Source organism: Equus caballus, chromosome 24 (genome assembly GCF_041296265.1).
Source record: "Equus caballus isolate H_3958 breed thoroughbred chromosome 24, TB-T2T, whole genome shotgun sequence".
In the NCBI taxonomy this organism is placed as follows: Eukaryota; Metazoa; Chordata; class Mammalia; order Perissodactyla; family Equidae; genus Equus; species Equus caballus.
In genome coordinates, this window is record NC_091707.1 from 29278814 (window position 1) to 29299007 (window position 20194).

The 20194-nt window shown below is 38.0% G+C and overlaps 1 protein-coding gene across 1 annotated transcript in view; it reads right to left on the reverse strand.

Moving 5' to 3' along the window:
• Positions 1 to 11414, reverse strand: part of SYNJ2BP (synaptojanin 2 binding protein) — a 36924-nt gene extending 25510 nt beyond the window's left edge. Inside the window, 1 exon segment of the mRNA NM_001242552.1 lies at positions 11327 to 11414. Within this exon segment, the coding sequence (NP_001229481.1) occupies positions 11327 to 11390 (64 nt within the window). The 5' untranslated portion in view covers positions 11391 to 11414.
• Positions 11415 to 20194: the final 8780 nt, after the last annotated feature.

A 20194-nucleotide genomic window follows, 5' to 3' on the forward strand; every position in this document is an offset into this window, starting at 1 on the left:
GGCAAAATTCAACACCTTTTCATGATAAAAATTCTGTCAGTCTGATTAAAGGATCTACAAACAGATAACACCCCTAAAACTAGGTATAAGGAAAGGATGTCTACTCTCCACTCCTATTCAGTATTGTACTGGAGGTCCTAGTCAGGTCAAAAAGAAAAAGAAATAAAAGACAAAGATTAGAAAGAAAGAAAATTATCTCTGTTCAAAGGTAACCTGATGGTCTATATAGGTAATTTGAATGAGTCTAAAAACAAAAAATACACAAACTACTAAAATCAATAACTGAAATTATCAAGGTTACAGGATACAAAGTCAATATCCAAAAATCAATTGTAAAATGAAATTTTAAAATAATACTATTTAGGAGCTGGCCCAGTGAAACAGCAGTTAAGTTCGCATGCTATTCTTCAGCAGCCCAGGGTTCACCGGTTTGGAACCCAGGTGCAGACACATGCACTGCTTATCAAGCTATGCTGTGGGAGGCCTGATATAAAATATAGGAAGATGGGCACAGATGTGAGCTCAGGGCCAATCTTCCTCAGCAAAAAGAGGAAGATTGGTGGCAAATGTTAGCTCAGAGCTAATCATCCTCAAAAAAAAAAAAAAGTAGAAAAAAAAATACCATTTAAATCAATGAACCATAAGCACTAAGGAACAAATTTCCTGAACAATGTCGAAGACCTCTATACTAAAAACTATATGACATAACTGGGAGAATTCAATTAAAAACTAAATAAATGAAGCTATACCATGTCATGGACTGGAAGCCTTAGTATTTTTAAGACAGTAATTCTCTCTAAATTGACACGGATAGTTTCAAGGTAATCCCAGCAGATGTGTTTGCAGGAATTGACAAGCTGATTTTAAAATTACATGGGAATTTACATTCTTAAAGTTCTATTCTAGAATAGTTAAAATATTTCAAAAAAGAACAAAATTGGAAGACTCACACTACTTTATTTCAAGGTTTATTACAAAGCTACATTTATCAACACCGTGGTATTTGTATAGAGAAAGACAGGCCAACAGAGCCAAACAGAGATCAATAATGGGTTCACATATAAACAACCAACTGATGTTTGATATAGGTAATAATGTATTCCAATGGGGAAAGGATAACGTTTTCAACAAACAGTGTTTGGACTAGATATCTATATGAGATAGAGATAAAATTGAACTTCACTACTCAAAACATCTATTAGTTTGAAATGGATCATAGAACTAAACATAAAAGCAAATATATTAAGTTTCTATTAGAAAACAGAAGAAAATCTTCTTTACCTTGGGGTAGTTAAGACTTCATGACCAAACAGCACCAACCATAAAAGAAAAAAAACTGACAAAGTGGTCTTCATAAAACTTAAAGCCTTCTACTCTTCAAAACACGCACCCTACCCCTCAAAAAGGAAAGGCAAGCCAGACCAGAAGAAAATATTACATATATTTTACACATATACATGAAAAAGGACTTCTGTCCAGAATATATAAAGAACTCTTAGAATCCAATAATAAGAAAACAAACAACCCAGAAAAAATGGGCAAATTACATGAAGAGATACTTCAGAATATATACGAATGGCCAATAAACACATAAAAATATGCTCATCATTAGTTACCAGGGAAATGCAAATAAAAACCACAGTTCCACTCTACAACCCCAAAATGGCTAAAATAAAAAAGAATGACAACATCAAACGTTGGCAAGAAAGTGAAACAACTGGGACTGTCCTACATTACGGTAGAAGTGTAAACTGGAATAAATACTTCGGAAAACAGTTTGGCAGTTTCTTTTAAACCTAAACATACATTTATCATAAAACTTAGCATAAAACCCACTCCTAGTTATTAGGTATTTAACCAAGATAAACATAAACATGTCCACACAAAGACCTGTATATGAATACTCATAGCAGCTTTATTTATAATAGTCAAAACCTAGAAAAAATCCAAATATCCATTAATAGGTGAATGGATTATCACACTGTGGTATATTTATACAATGAAACACTACTCAGAGACAAAAAAGAAAAGCACAGATGAATGAAAGAAGCCTAATACATACTATATGACTCCATTTCTATGACATTCTATAACAGGAAAAACTAATCTACAGCGTTAGAAATAAGATCAGTGGTCGCCTGGAGCGTAGGGTTGACTGTAGGCCTATACAGAGAGAATTTTCTGAAGTGATAAATCATAATTACAGAAATGTGTATTTGTCAACTTCTTAGAACTTTACTTAAAATGGATGCACTTTATTGGATGTCAATCATACCACAATAAAGTTGATTAAAAAACAAACCTGGCAATTCTTAAGTGCAAAAATGCAAGCATTCTAAGCATCTATAACTGACTTTTATGATTAGCCAAAAAAAAGAAAGTTACTTGAAGCACCAATTATTTGGTGGTAATTAGGCAAGAAAATTTGGTTACCCTACTTCTTACAAAGTACCTTTTCTATGCAAATATGATAAAACAATTTTTTTAATCCTAAGCATAGACTCAAGACTAAATGTTGGGGCCAGCCCCATGGCTCAGCGGTTAAGTTCGCGCACTCCACTTTGGCGGCCCAGGGTTTTGCCAGTTCAGATCCTGGTGTGGACACGGCACCGCTCATCAGGCCACGCTGAGGTGGCATCCCACAAAGCACAACCAGAGGCACAATTAGAATATACAACTATGTACTGGGGGACTTTGGGGAGGAGAAGAAGGAAAAAAAAAGATTGGCAACAGTTGTTAGCTCAGGTGCCAATCTTTTTTTAAAAAAAGATTAAATGTTAATGTGACTGGGAGTTTAGAGTAAAACAAACAAACAAACAAAAAACTAGAAAATGCTGACCTAGAAGACAAAGTTTAAACTTAAAATCCCCATAATCTACCTATCTGGCCATTTTGGACACTCCCTACTTTGCACTATAGAGTAACAACAAAATTTAATAATCGCCTTCACCAAAGCAGATATCAAATAAGCACATGAAAAGATGCTCCACGTCATATGTCATCAGGGAACTGCAAATTAAAAGAACAATGGGACACCACCACAAACCTATTAGATCTAGAACACTGACAACACCAAACGCTGACGAGGCTGTGGAGCAACAGGAACTCTCAGTCATTGCTGGTGGGAATGCAAAATGGTACAGCCATGTTGGAACACAGTTTGGCATTTCCTTACAAAACTAAACATGCTCTTACCATATGATCTGGCAATCACATTCCTTGCTAATTACCCAAAGGAATTGAAAATTTAAGTCCACACAAAAATCTGTGCACACCTATTTATAGCAGCTTTATCCATAACTGCCAAAACACAGTAGTGGCCAAGATGTCCTTCAGTAGGCAAATGAATAAATAAACTGTAGTATGTCCAGAGAATGGAATATTATTCAGTACTAAAAAGAAAGGATCTATCAAGCTATGAAAGGATGTGGAGGAATCTTAAATGCACATTACTAAGTGAAAGAAGGCAATCTGGAAAGGCTACGTACTATATGATTCCAACTATATGACATTCTGGAAAAGGCAAAACTATGGAGACGGTAAAAAGCTCAGTAGTTACTAGGGTTGGCGGATAGGGAGGGATGTTTAGGCAGAGCACAGAGAACCTAGGGTAGTGAAAATACTCTGTATGATACCATAATGGTAGATACATGTCATTATACATTTGTCCATTCCCATAGAATGTACAACACCAAGAGTGAACTAATGTAAACTATGGACTTTGGGTGATTCAATGTGTAGGTTCATCAACTGTAACAAATGCACCACTCTGGTAGGGGATGGTGATAACGGGGAAGGCTATGCATATGTGGGGATGAGGTGCATATGGGAAATCTCTGTCCCTTCCTCTCAATTTTGCTGTGAAACTAAAACTGCTCTAAATAAATAGTCTTAATTTAAAAAAATTAATAAGTCCTACCTCCCTGCTTTTCACCCTTCCACACACAGCTGTTCCATATCTCCATGCCTTTGATGTCTTCCTCCCTTTGCCTGGAAACATACTTCACTGAAATGACTTGTTTAATTTCCTCTTTATCCTACTGCAATAATTAGTTCAATTATGAATAAAGCTGCTATAACATCCATGCACAGATAGGGCTTTTATTTGTTTTATGTCTCCTGTGCCCATATAGTACCTAGTACATATACAGAATTCAGTTGGTGTCAAGTGACTATTAATGCCTTTGGAAATAACACCTAAGCCAGGAATTCCTAATATCTCTAGGCCTGGGGAAATCTAGTAAGGTTAAAAATGTCTCTGTGAGCCTCTAGGGAGGCTTTTTCATAACTCGAAAAAGAAGGCACAAAAGAAAAGAAGGAAAATATAAAAGAGGAAACCCAACATCCTTAAAATTCCCATGACACAGGTTACCCTGCTTTTCTTAGATGACTCAACCCTTGCCCCACTAAAGCTATTCTCTGCATAGCAGCAGTAATAACAGGCACCATTTAAGCACTTTAAATGAATTAAATAAGTTATCTTTTTTTTTTGAGGAAGATTAGCCCCGAGCTAACATCCCCCGCCAATCCTCCTCTTTTTTGCTGAGGAAGACTGGCCCTGAGCTAACATCTATGCCCATCTTCCTCTACTTTATATGCGGGATGCCTGCCACAGCATGGCTTGACAAGTGGTGGGTAGGTCCACACCTGGGATCCAAACCAGCAAACCACAGGCCACCGAAGCAGAACGTGCAAACTTAACCACTGCACCACTAGGCCGGCCCCTAAATAAGTTATCTTTTGGTAAATTGCTTAGAACAGTACCTGGTACAGAGTCAACACCATAAAATTATTTGCAAAACAAACAAAAAACAAATGCATTTAATTCTCACAACAACTCTATGAGTAGGTCCTATTAATACTCTCACTTTATAGCTAAGGAAATTGAGGCCTACAAATGAGGTAACTTGCCCAAGGTCACACAGCTAGGAACTCAGGCATTCTGGCTCTTAATCACTGGGTCTTTTATCTGAAATGGTCCATTGAGTCTGACTTCACAAGCAACAGAACATATCTTATGATGGTCCATAGCTCTTTGGTTATTGTACATCCTGAGGGTACTTTAGCACATGCCTTTCATAATTATCTTCCTACTGAACTGCAAAATTCTTAAAAATAGGGATCATTTCTTATTCTTTATTCTAGTATCCATGATTCCTAATCATAGTGTAGGCACACAGTAAACACTAAATGATATTTCTACAAACAGTTTCCCTTTGTTTCTGAGTCTCCTGAAACCAAGAGTTTCTTTTGATTCTATCATCTAAGTATAGATTTTCTCCTCAATAAATAATTTCATATTTATTCAAATACAGTCACTGGCTACTTGGCTGCCTAGTCAAATGGCTTTACAAAATGTTTCTACAGTTGAGCATCTATCAACTTGCCTTTCTACTTCTCCAAAGTAATTCCTAGACATTTTACTTTACAGTTATTAAGAACTGTCTTGAAAAAAATCTTTAAGACAGATCCTTGAAGCAATCTTCAGAGACTGGTACCATATATTCTTCTCGCTCTATGTGGTTTTCCATCTATTCCATCTCCTTGTTTCTTGTATCTTAGTCAGTTTCCTACCCATTATAACACATTATGTCCAAATTCATTCCTTCTCTCTTAAATTGTATTTAGTGGAGAACCTTGTTAATCACTTTTTGAAAGCTGAAACAGACCATGGTACTAGTTCTCTTAACATTCTATCATATTTTTCTGATATTCATCAGCCTGCCTAAGTCATTTCATCAACTTGTACTGACCACTTTGTGTCATGCACCAGGAAACAAGAGATGAAATACATATCCTTTGAATCAGAAGAGCTCAGAGTGAAGTAGAGGGAGGAAGAGACACAAGTAAGGAACCAAACATAGAAAAAAACAGTAAGCTAGGGCATGCAGAGAGCCCTGTGGGAGCACAAGGAGGAAAAAAACTTTGTATGATGGTTCAGAACCTCAATTTTTAAGTCACACAGAGTTGGAGCCAATTCTTAACTCTGCCACTTACAAGAGTTGTGTGACATAAGAGTCAAGGTTTTCTCATTTGAAAAATGTACAATAACCATTTCATCTGTTCCTGCTTGGGAATAGATGAAATAAAGTGCTTAGTTTGAGAAATCATGACAGGCACTCAGTAAGTGGAGTATGATATTTATAATAAGGGGGCATCTAGCCTAGGCAAGGAAGCCTAGGTAAGTCACCTGGAGGAGGAGACTCTTGAATTGAGTCTTAACCAACGCATAGGAAGTGGAAGGAATCAAGAGGGAACCTTAGAGAAAGGCTAAGTTTCCACACTGGCATTGAGAACTTTTCATAACCCAGTCTCTACCTACCTCAGCAACCTCATCTCCCTTAACTCTCCTAAATGACGCTTCCTTTATCCAGGCTGGTTTACTCACTGACCTCAGAATATGCTTTATTTTTCTTTTCTCTATTACTGCTTAGGTCATACCTGTCCCTGTTCCTAGTATTAGCCTAAAGCCTGTCCATAAGACCAACATAAGTTCCACCTTCTTGTAATTGATCAGTCTGGCCCTTATCATGCCTCCAGTCTTTGAACTTTCCCAGCAGAGGGTCAGATTAACACACCCTCCTCCACACTTTCTTTGCCCTCCCACTACATACATGCTCATCCTAGACCTTAACCATCTACACCTTTGCACTGATTTAACTTTTTACATGTGAATGTCATGTCTCCATTAGAACAGAGATTCCATGAGGACTAGGCTTCATTTATCAAGAGAAAAGAGGGCAAGGATACAGCACTTTAATGTCAGATCTATTTAGTACATGATGGAACAGATCAGAAAACTGTTAGCAACAGTCTCAGGGTTAAATGCAAATCACATGACAGGTCTGTAGGGGCTTAAATGCTTGGACTTAACGGTGTTTCTTGTTTTTAGATTCTCACTTTGATATGCCCTTAGCTCTACCAACAGCAAACTGTAAAAACTTTCCATTGTGGAATGCAAACTGATGCAGCCACTATGGAAAACAGTATGGAGATTTCTCAAAAGACTAAAAACAGAAATACCATACGACCCAGCTATCCCACTACTGGGTGTCTAGCCAAAGAACCTGAAATCAACAATCCAGACAGAGTGACTTATGCACCCCTATGTTCACTGCAGCATTATTCAGAATAGCCAAGATGTGGAAGCAACCCAAGTGCCCACTGACTGATGACTGGATAAAGGAGATACAGTATATATATACAATGGAATACTTCTAAGCCATAAAAAATGACAAAATTGTCCCATTCACAACAACATGGATGGACCTTGAGGGTATTATGTTAAGTGAAATAAACCAGACAGAGAAAGACAAACACTTTATGATTTCACTCATACGTGGAAAATAAACAAACACATGGACAAAGAGAACTATTTAGTGGTTACCAGGGAGAAGGGGGGTCAGGGGGTGGGCACAAAGGGTGAAGTGATGCACCTATATGGTGACTGACAAATGATAATGTACAACTGAAATTTCACAATGTTGTAAACTATCATAGCCTCAATAAAAAAATAATAATTTGGGGGGGGGGGATGATCAAAAAAACCAAAAATAAAACGGCATAACAAGAAGTCAAAAAAAAATTTTTTTTTTTGATAGTGATTACTTGCTGAAATTGATTACATACTGAAATATTTTGGATCTTTAGGGTTAAAGAAAATAAGTTGTTAAAGGTAAAAAATCAAAAACTTTCCATTGTAGATTGTCTTAATCATTTAAGATGTCTCAAATCCTTCTGGGAATAAGCCATGATATAACAAAATAAAGGTCAGGTGAAAGCTTGGCAGTCAAGTCCTTAGACATGGCTATCATACCGGGAGGTAGTATACAAAGTAACTAGCACAGTGCCAGAAAGATAATACTTCCTTAATTACTCATTATTAAAACATTGTACCAACCCATTATCCTCTGCAACTGCTTTAAAGAAAGTAGAAAAACACAGATTCTTTTCCCTTTTTAGACAGTATACCAGGAGCAACTTCCTGAACCCCATTGAGGCCTCAGTCCTGAAGAAGGAATCCTAATCCTAATACCCAATGTGTACTGGGGTTGTCTTTTTGGACAATCTCTACATGTTAAGAGTGAAAAAAAGCTAGATTAGATTCTTGTCATATTTCTTAGAGTAATTGAGTCTTTCCAAAATCAAGAACTCTCAATGTGATACAGGAAAAAGTGGGAGGCTTAGAGACTGCAATCAAGCTGGACTCCCACAGAAAGAAAAGAGATAAATACTGTCCCATAAAGGATAAAAGGTGAACTCTTCAAACTCCTAAAGGCATTTGAGATTGTGACCACTGCCTCTGATGATTCTTCAGACCACCCACTTTCAGTCCAAAATGGCAGGAATGATAAAATAACACAAAGAACGGGCCAAAGAATCATGAACTCTTGGAAGTGGAAGAAACCTCCAAAGTCATCCAGCCTAAGCCTCTCCTTACACAGTTGAGGAAGTAGGCATAAGCGAGATGCCAAGCTACATGCCAAGTCTGTTTCTGCCTCCCCAGATACTCACTTCATTGTCATAATTTCCCCAAGATTTTATTTTTTCCCTTGCAGTAAGCAAGATGAGAGAGAATAGGCTCATTTGCCTTGCAAAACGGGCCCCCAAACTGGAAATATCTAAGACTCTTGCCTCTGACAGAACACTGGCACAAAAAAGTAAAAGTATATGCATTCTTGCGGTTACCTGATTAAACTAGCAAGTCCCTGCATAGGAAGCTGTATACAGACAAAGAGTGACAATGCTGACTACAAACAGAAATACATACTTAGAACTGGAAGCTTTTCATGTTTCTTCTATAGAAAGAAAGATCTCTATGGGACGACCAAAATTATTGGAAGTTTCTAGTGGTGATAACCGCTTCTTACCTGTGTATCTTCATGATGACACACTGAAGAAAAGCTGAATTAGACCCTGTGACTTCTTAGGAGTCCCACATATCAGGGCATTAGCTCTGGGAGGTGACAAACAGAAACTTGAACCCTTTTCTTGTTAACTGAACCAACCAAAGTTCTAATGACTGTTTTTACCCAAGTTCAATCCTAAATTTGTGTTCTACTCTCCTAAACTCTAAGTTTATCAACTTATATGAGTAAGACAGGACAATGCTTAGGAAAATTAAAGAAGCCACTTGGTGAATAAATCCATTCATGTGGAATAAATGCACATACAACACAGAAATTAAACCACTTTTGGGGGAAACATAATAGTTAGGTATAATTATTCTTCTTCATCAGTCCCTTGAAGTTTGTCCTAACTCCAGTGATTCAGAAAAATGAGAACACTAGGAACTTCACGTCCGCAAGATCAACAACATCAGAAATTTTAGTGAATGGTGAGCCAAACATTAAGCAACAGATTATGCAAATACTCAAAAAGCTGAAGTGATATTATACTGAACTTTAAATGTATTTAGTGACTAGAATGCGCAAGATAATGTCAGAGTTCTGCTCTGCTCTGTCAGGAGATCCTGGAAACACTACAGGTGCTGCAGCAAAAGGACAATGTCAAAGTACATTAAATTCTTAAGCAAGGGGACAAGAATCAAACCTCAAACCATATCACAAGAGAGTTAATGTAATAACTAGCGAGATTAAAGCTATAGAAGGAAGAGACAAGACGAGAAGAACAATTAGATGCCTTTAAATACTTGCCGGGCATCAGGAAAGGAACTACCGTTGTTTTAATTGCCCCTGAGAAGAACAAGTACTCAGGAATGAAAAGTACAGAAAAACAGATTTTGCTTTAACAATAATTTTCCACGTTAGCCTCAAAATTCAATAAATATTAAGAGTGAGAGAAGGAAAAATCTACATAAAATAGGAAGAGAGAATCGAAGAGACTTGGGCATACTGAATGAGCTTTTGACAAAAGTTTAGGAGCTTATATGGAGCATGACACTAAACCATGCAGATTAGCAATGAATTATAGTCTCATAAATAAAGTTGGCTTCCAGTGTTTTATAACACAAAAGAAGACAAAAAGTATAGATGATTCTGAAAGCCATATTTTATGAAGAATAATCCATGAGCGGTGGTCAAGCTATTGCAAAATTCCAGATGAGAAAAGACGACGGACTGTTCTAGGCAGTGGTGATGGGAACAGAAAGGAATGGAAGGCTTACAGAGTAGAGAGCTCACAGTACTTGATGACTTATTGGAGACTCTTGGAATAACAATATTTAGCAGGATTTACCATGTTAATCTAGCCATTCAGCTATTTACAGTAACAACAAAGCAGCAAACACATACAGAGTACTTACCATATCAGGCAATGCTCTAAATGTTTTACATAGGTTCATTCATTTCATTCTCAGGATTCTATGAAATGTATTCTATCATCATGCACATTTTACGATGAGAAACTAAGGCTAACATCAGTAAAGTCAGTCAGCCAATAAATATCAAAGAACTAGTGAGAGATTAGGTACCAGGCTCGGACCTACATAATCCCAAAGCTAAAGGTCTTCATCGATACACTAGACAGCTGTAAAGAAAAGGCGACAAAATCCAAAGCAGGCAGCATGCAGCAATGTTAAAGACCCCAGTCGACAGAAAAGCGTCAGTGGGGAAGAGGACCGAGGGGTAAGTGAGGATTTGGCGGTATCAGGATCACGGGATGCACTTGCTTAAAAAAGAAATAAACAAACAAACCAAACAAAAACCCTGCATTGAATCCAAATTCCTAGAGATGGGACCTAGGAACTAACTTTTTAAAAGCAAAACCAAAAAACCCCGGGTAATTTTTAGGCAGACCCAGATTGGGGAACTCCTGTAATAGATCTCTAAGTTCTCTTTCTGCTTTAACATTCTAGTTGACACGCTAAATGAACTTCCCAGAAATGAAAGGAAGGAAGGTGGGTACAGCAGCAAGAAAACGGCTATGCATTTACAGTTCACACCATTCATGCTCCCTATGCGTTTACAGTTCACACCACTTATGCCCCCACTTTTACTAAAGTCTCTCACAGGAACACGGATAGAGCAGGCAGTGGAAGGAGGGGTGGGGTGTTCACGGTACTCTAGGTAAAAAGCAGGCTTTTGTCCAGGATTTTCTAGTAACAGTAGCACAAAGAAACCCTTCCTAACTACAAATACATGTGGTGATCGACTGCAAAACGAGGTGGATCCCTCCGATGATCCGTGTCTGGCTAACGATGGATGCCAATATATCCTTCTACGTGCTCACAAGCGTTGCAGGAAACCACGAGATTGCGGCCTGCCTGCTCGGAGTCCAAAAGAATCTGGCTCAGCACCAGAAGCGTCTGCTCTGCAATTACACCCTCCAGTACCCTACTCCCAGAGGTGACCTGTTCCGCACATACCTGAGGGTCCTCGGGTAAGATTTATCTCTTCCTCGGTGACCAAATAATCCACCCTTCCGTTCATGTTTTACAGCTTGTCTGCTTCCCAGGGTCAACTACGACTCACACAGGTAGAGGTGAACCAACCTCCGCGCGGGCGCCCAACGCACAACACTTTCGGTTTCAGCGGACCCCGGACCGGAAGAGGAAGTCGGGAGCGCTGGACGCGCCAGGAATGCTGGGAGTTGTGGTTCTGGACGCCGACGTGCTGCTTTATCTTACTCGCTCCTCAAAGCAACGTGTGAGATGAGCTAGCAGGAAGTTACCGTTCTAATTTACCATTGGGGGAGGGGTTGGGGGTGGGGGATAGTAAAGGTAAGAGAGATAAATGATATTGTAGAGGAAAAATTGAAAATAAAATCTGCCCTCTCAGAAAATCTCCACAAATGTAGAAAAGGAAAAAAAAAAAGAGAATTGTATTATTCAGTAAGCATTAAACCAGAGTGGGATGGGCGTCACAGGCAATCCGCTAATGAGATTGCAAAGATACAGAAATCTCACCTTTTTACATAGCCGGGCAGATAACATCGGTTACATGCATGTTCTTGTGTAAGAGGACTTAACACCGTTTGCTTTGGTAGGTCACCCTGGGTGTGGCCATCTGTGTTAGTTAATTGCCTTATCTCAAGGGAAAATAAAACTTGTCCATCTCCACAACAAGCGCGTGCTTGAGGCTTGGAGCAAGGCACCTAGGGTAACTCCTGTGGTGACAGGGAGATGGGGCACTAACTTCCTTGGTTATTTACGTTTCAAAGAGTTGGCTCCCAGGACCTTACAAAAAATTTTCCTGGGTTGTAACCTTGTTATTCCAATATCAGACCCAGATGTATTATCATAGCTTCTTAAATGTGCTATTTTTTCCTTTTGGAGAGAGTTTGCCTGCCTGACGTCTTAAGTCATCCTTCCACAGACTTCTTTTGTAACAATTGATATGGACATGATCTTTTTATGACCTTATGAAATGAATCTTCAATTTTTTTTATTTAAAAAAAACGGTTAGCTGCCTACGTAAGTATTCTGTTTCTCTCCTATATAATCCTTCATAATGTCTCTGAATTGGTCCACTTTTCTTTTTTTAGTCACCTAACTGAATTGTTTGTTAAGAAGTTAATAAAATTTGACATGCGCTTGAGATAAATTTGTCTAAGAAACTTTTGACTAGTCTCATAGTCCCTACAGTTAAGACATTCAGAAAAAATATCTGTTCCTATTACTTTATTCTCTGTTTAGGTGAATCATGTCTCTATACACCCAGCAACTTAAGCACAAAACCAGGGAGATAGTCCAGACTCTCTCTCTCTCTAATTTCCTTCCTTCCGCCTTCCCTCCGTCAATCAATCAGTAAGTCCTAGTGCTTAAGTATCGAAACTATTTCTTCCTCTCTGTTTTTAAATTAATTTCTTTAGTTAATATCCTTGAAATCTTATCTGCATTGTTTTAGGAACCTCTTAAATGGTTTCTTTGACTATAGTCTCATACACTTTAAATTCATCCTCCGCATGTTCCCAGGTTATCTTTTCTAGAATCCAAATTTTATGCTATTACTCTCCTGTTTAAAATCCATCAGTGTCTTCTCTTAGCCTCCAGGTAAAAGCCAAATTTCTTAGTAGGGCACACAGTAATTCATGATCTGGCTTTCCTGACCTTTATGTTTCTTTCTAACATTTTCTTGCTATAAAAGTGTAAATTGGATTATGTTATGTCCCTGCTCAAAACCCTTCAATAGCTATCCATTTCACAAGAAAAGCCAAAGGCTTAATGATGCCTATAGGGCCTATATGATCTGGTCCCTTTTTAGCTCTTTAGCTCATCTACTACCACAGTCTCTCCCTCTTCCTACCATCCCAATCCTCTCCAACCCTCCCCCATTCTCCCCCCTCCACCCCCCCCCCCAATTTTGCAGCCACACTGGTCTACTCTCTACATGTTCTTGCTTTCAGCCGAAGCACTCACTGGGTCATCTGCTACCAGACCTTCACATGCCTGACTTCTTGTTCACATCTCAAGTAAAATGTTGTCTCCTTAGTGAGGCATTCCTAACCACTAAATACTGAACATTAGGCCTTTCTTCTTTACTGTAGAATTTATCACTACATCTCAAATTATCTTGTTCATCTATATGTTTACTTATTTATCTTCACTCTCCTTCTCAATACAATCTAAGTTCATATCAAGCCATACTCAATTATAAGCAGTTTCTCACATTTGGCATAGTAGTTAAAATTCTTTGCCTTTGCATATTCTATTTATTCCCTGTACCCTGATTATTCTTCTAGCCTTTCTTCTTGGATAATTTCAGTTTATCGTTACATCTTAGTAAAGAGGTTATCTCTTCCAGGCAGACTTCCCTGACAATTTCTGCCTCCCCAGGCGAGACTAGTTTAGTTGCCTTCTATCTGGGTACCTCAGATTTCTAATGTGCCTCTATCACATTGTATTAAACTATACATTTTATCTGTCCACTTACCTTAGATTTTAGATGAAGGAATTGTGTCTTTCCTATTTATTTTATTTATTTATTTTTATTTATTTATTTTGAGGAAGATTAGCCCTGAGCTAACATCTGCTGCCAATCCTTCCCTTTTTGCTAAGGAAGACTGGCCCTGAGCTAACATCCGTGCCCATCTTCCTCTACTTTATATGTCGGAGGCCTGCCACAGCATGGGCTTGCAAAGCGGTGCCATGTCTGCACCCAGGATCCAAACCAGTGAACCCCAGGCCACTGAAGCAGAATGTACGAACTTAACTGCTGTGCCACCGGGCCAGCCCCTGTGTCTTTCCTATTTATATCCCCTGTACAATGATGCATCCGTAGTGATTATTCACTAAATATTTGTTGAATAAGTAAATAACTTAAGTGTCCTGTCATTGGACCAGAGGATATTTGAGTGACAGGATCAATTTCTCAGGTAGCTATTAACTGTTATCTCTGAGCAGACTACAAGATCCCCTCTCAGTTATTCCTTCTAAACCAGCTCTCCCCTCATGCCCACTCCCCAATTATAGAGCAGCCTTTATCATCTCTTGGTTTGTTAAATTTAATTCTAGTGTCAATCTTGAAGTCCACTTTATCATTTAACTAGTGGTGGGGTGAAGTGGATTTGTTTCACTATATTATTTGATTTAATCTTCACAGTAACTTTTAGAGTAAGTACTACTGAGTCTATTTTATATATAAGGAAGCTGAGGATCAGGGAAGACTTTGACTTGCCTAAGAGTGCATGACTAGAAAGAAGCATTGTCAGAATCTGAATTTAGGGCTTAAGTGTTGATGTTCTTTCCAGTACGTCTCCCTCCCCGAGTCCCAGAGACTCTGATACAATTAGGACTCCTGGTAGCTTGCTATAATAATTCAGCGTTCAGAAATGAGCATGTAGATTCGGACCAACTACGTTAATAACCATTTCTGAATTTCAAATTCACTGCTCATAGAGCAGGTGAAATTAGAAAAATAGTAGTGATAATTACAGTAATGGTGGTGGTAATGTCATGAATTGTGCTGTGCTAAATCTGGCTGAACTTGATTACGCTAGAAACTGAGTTTCCCAGAATCCTTCTCCCTGTATGACTCTAATTAGATTTTGCTGAAAGAAAAATGTGTGCTTGGTTTGGAAGGCAGAAGTGGAGTAGTAGTTTTTGAAGGTCTTTTGCAGTTATGTATGATGATGGACAGATGCAGAGGTGACTTGTGGCTTCTAGCTTGTCCTTGTTTTCCTCTGTTCCATCGACAACTCTTCTTCCTGTCCCAGATGATCGAGTGGCCCCAGGCCTATCACCAGAAACTTGACTGGAGACACACAGAGGAACACAGGCAACAACTTCCCTTTATATTCCTACTTCGGAAGCTGGATGTGCGTGGCTTCTCAGATTGGTTGGTTGATGATCCCTTCTCTGATTCACCAGGACCCCCTCTGGACCTTCACTTCCCCACTTTCTCCACAATTGTTTAAGTTCTAATTTCTTTCTTTCTTTTTTTTTTTTTTGAGGAAGATTAACCCCGAGCTAACATCTGCCACCAATCCTCCTTTTTGCTGAGGAAGACTGGCCCTGAGCTAACATCCGTGCCCATCTTCCTCTACTTTATATGTGGGACACCTACCACAGCTTGACTTGACAAGCAGTGCCACTTCTGCACCTGGGATCCGAACCGGGGAATCCCAGGCCGCCGAAGCGGAACGTGTGAACTTAAGCTCTGCGCCACTGGGCCAGCCCAGGTCTAATTTCTTTATATGGACCCCTTATCCTAAAACACTGATAGTGATTCTGCAACCCTGATTGAGTGCTGAATGATATAGTTATTGGTACCAAAGCTTGTTCCAGAGAAATAGAATCTAAGGTGGGAATGTGCAGTTGGTTCTCCATAGCATTCAGCGGCAAAACAGTTACTTAATTTATCACCAGTGGTGACCTGGAGTCAAATATCTGCTGCCATAGAACATTTTAGTCAAAATAAAGCATTTATGAAATGTGGGGTTGGTTAGTTGCTTTATGTGCAGTAAGAGAACTTGGAGAAAGAAAATGATGAGATCAGAGTTGCAAATATTTAGCCCAAGGTCTTGGTACAAATATAAATGTGTCTATGTATCTATATCAATATATATATGTATATCTCTTTATATTTCTTTTGACAAAAAAGTAGAACTCTATTGTATATAGTAGTTTATGACTTTTTTTTTGCGTGTTTGCTTGGTTTTATTCTGGTAATAATACAACACAGGGACATTTATTCAGTTATAAAAAGTTTTTCTACGCACTGTTAAAAATAAAAAAAATAGCCAAGAACCATATGAAAAGATACTCAGACTCACCAATTAAAATAATGAGATATCTATCTTTTTTTTTTTTTTTTGGTGAGGAAGATTCACCCTGACTTAACATCTGTTGCCAATCCTCTTTTTTTTGCTTGAGGAAGATTAGCCCTGAGCTAACATCTGTGCCAGTCTTCCTCTATTTTGTATGTAGGATGCTGCCACAGCATGGCTGATGAGTAGTGTATGTCCTTGCCTAGGATCTGAACCTGTGAACCCCAGGCCAGTGAAGCAGAGCCAGGTAAACTTAACCACTATGTCATGGGGCTGGCCCCATAAAAAAATAATGAGATATTAATTTTTTGACTTTGAGTTTGGCAAAAGTTCAAAAGATCTTCTAATTATTCCTCACTCAGTAGAACAATGAAAACCTGTTTCTAAAATTCACTAAGCTCATTAATAAAACCTCTGGTGTTGATTAGGGTAAAGAAAGCTAAAAGACAAGTAGTAATCATTTCTGGAGTACGGGTTTTCTGTTCAGTCCTAGCCAGTCATCCCTGGAGTTGATACTTCTGATTAAGGCAGCTAAGTATATATGCTGAATTATTATGAACTAAATCATGGACAGCATAGCAAAATTTATGGTAGGAGTAAAACAGTTTATAGTAAATATAAAACAGAATTCAGAAGGACTAAAATGGAAAGTAAAAGTTTCCTTTTCCCCCATCTTTATCAGTCCCACTCCCCAAGGGTAACTATTGTTAAATATTTTTTATTTAAGTGTCTAGAAATTCTTAGTACAAAATTCACAGTCTAGTCATGAACACAAAAGCCATACTAATATTTCAAACTACATGGATTTAATCAATACAGGGAATTGCCCACCCAGCGCTCACAGCTAGCTAGTGATGGTAGTTTTAAGGTGGGACAGCACTGCTGGTGATGGGATCACCAAAACAAGGTGGAAGTTGGAGCCAGACTGTGTTTTGCTGCTAGAGAGAAATGCCAACAGAAACTACAAACAAGAAGGAAATCCCTTTTCCCAACTTCTGAACTCATGCTAATATCTCCAGTTGGCAGAATCTATCCAGAAGGCAGCTATCAAGGGAATCTGGGAAATGTAGTTTGCAGAGTCCCAGTACTAGTATTAAAAAGCAGCAGAGAAGGGTAGGCCTACTACTGTGATACAAGTGAATAATTAGCAAAATATACACAAACACATACACAAACCCAAATACACTATTTTTTTCTGTGTCACATTATAAGTGGTAGGAGACCCAAGTCATACTAGCACACTCTTTCTCTCTGTATTCTTTCCAGCAGAGGACACGTGAAATGATCATTAGATGAGTCACAAATTGGTACCAATTTTATTAATTTGAGCAAGTACCCCCAAACCGCCAACATTAGTGCTCCTCCTACAACTGCGTCAGAAAATATGGCTTACGTATGAGGCTGAAGATAAGCTTGGTATCTCTTGCCCAAAATCTAGATTTTAGTATCCTGCAGATTTTCCTGGAGAGGTATGACTGATCCTATTGCTTCATGATAAGGACTATAATTTACCTCTGGGAGGATGGCGAAAGAAGACTAGAGAATAGCCAGGGAGTCTTGGCTTTCAATGTGTTGGCCCATAAAGTTGGTTCTGAAAGGGTCAAACCCTAACTCTTCAGATTCACTATTATGTTAATTAAGAGGTGGTCGTGGAGTTGAGACAATTGGAGTTTCCTGTGGATCAAGATGGATGCAGGGTGGGAAGCGTAAGAGTATTACTTCCTGCTCTATAACTATCTGCAGCTTGATTTGTTTAACATTATATTTAGGCTATCTACTTTGATCTGTAGTAGTATACTTCATATTATGGAAGTTTCATAAAATTTTAATTTCCCTTGATGGGTCTTTTGATTGTTTTAAGTTTTATTCCCACAACAAACAATTCTAAGTGAAAATTCAGAATCAGTGTGAGTATCTCAGGAGAATAAAATTTCTAGGAGTGGACCTTCTGGGTCAAAGGTGTAGGTATGTATTAATTTTGGGAAAAATATTCCCAAATTTTACTTCAAAGAGCTTGCACCAATCATCCTTCTACCAACATTATATGAGAATGTCTTTTTTCCATACTGGAATTATCATCACACCCGTATATCCTTACTAAAATGATAGTTGGGAAATAATATTTTATTTTAATTTGAATTTTTGCACTTATGCATCTTGTTGAGATTATTTTAATATATTTATTGGCTCTTTTTATTTGTTATCCTTTTTGGTTTCTCTGAAAAGTCTTGCTCTTTTCCCGTTATTCTATTGGAGTGTTTTCCTTTTTCCACATAGGTTTGAATTAGCTCTTACAGAGAAGTTGCAAGATTACACAGAACTTCCATAGACCTTTTACCTGCTTCTCCAGTTTCTTATAATGTATCCCCTTCACTTTATCCTCTCTCTCTCTCACTCTTACTCTTGGTTTCTTGGTATGTGTGTGTATGTGTGTGTATATATATATATGCATATATATACATATGTATGTATTAATGTACATTAATAGAAAGAAAGAAGATAGTAGGAAGAAAGAAAGGAAGAGAAGGAGTAATGGAGGGAGATAGATAGATGGGGACACATAAATACATGAAAAGGTGTTATACATAAGTACAGTATAGTTATCAAAATCAGAATTTTTAATATTAATACAATACTATTGTCTAATTCACAGACATATTGATCTTTTCCCTAAATGCCCTTTATTTCTTTTTTCCCCGCCTGAGTTCTAATCAAGAATCATACATTTCATTCAATTGCCGTGTCTTTTTAATTTCCTTTAACCTGAACCGGTTCTTTAGTCTTTCATTGTCTTTTCATGACAAGAATGCAGAACAGTTGTTTTGCAGAAAACCTATCAATTTTAGTTAATGTACTGCTTTATTTTTGGAAGCAGTACTACCACAGTGATGTTATGTTCATCTCAGTCCATATTAATCAGTAGGAACAAGATGTTGGTCCTATTGCTGGTTATGTTAACTTTGAACACTTGCAGTGTTGTCCAACAGATGGCTCCACTGAACAAGTGACTAAGTTTCTCTTTATAATTAATAGGAAGCTTATGGAGAATTACTTTAAGACTATGTAATTACTCTTTTCTTCATCAAATTTTCACCCACTAATTTCAGCATTCATTGATTATCATCCACTGAAACAGTTATTACAATAAATATTGTCAAATGATGATTTTCTACCATAATTCCATCTACATGTACTGTTTGGCATTCTACTATAAGAAATGGCTTCCCCCTTTCCATTATTTCATTTATTTATTATATCAGTGTGGACTCATGGATTTCTATATAATTAAATGGTTTATAATCCATTACTCTTATTTATGTATTTTAATGCTAAATTGTCTTGGATTTGACCCTTGGGAGCACCTTTAAGCTGGCCTCTGTGTCCTTTCAACATATCTCCTTCATTCTTTGAGCATTTCATTACTTTTTCACACAAAATGTTTTAGACTCATCTTGTATTTTACCTACCCCGGTTCTGGAATTATCAGTTGCTCCCAAGGATCCGTGCTTTCTTTGAGCAGATAATGATATTTATAAAACAAGATCTGAGGATTAAGTGTGCTCATTGCTACTGTGGTATAATTGCTTCTAATCCCTCTCAGAAGACTGAACTAGATAATACGTTTATCTATATTTATGTTTCTAAATCTTTGTCTGTTGGTGGACAATTCTCCGTGGATCTCTTCAATTTCTGTACATCTTGTATGCAGAGGTGCTGACAGATATTATTCCAGACTATCATTTCAAGGATGTTTATATAGTGGACAGAATTGGAAGATAAAATTTCACTCTCCAGAGAAGAGGGCAGGTTTGTTTACAGTCCAATATAATAAAGATAATGTCTTCCCCCAGGGCAAAAATTGGGCAGGTTTGCTAGTAGCCTACCATAAAAGATTTAGTTTCCCAAAGCTCAGAGTTCCTCAGCTGCAATGTAAAATCACTATGTGTGCAGTATCCCTAGGACCCCTTTGCATTGCCCCCATGAGATTTTGAAGTAAATTAAGTTGATAAGAGCATGACACTCATGT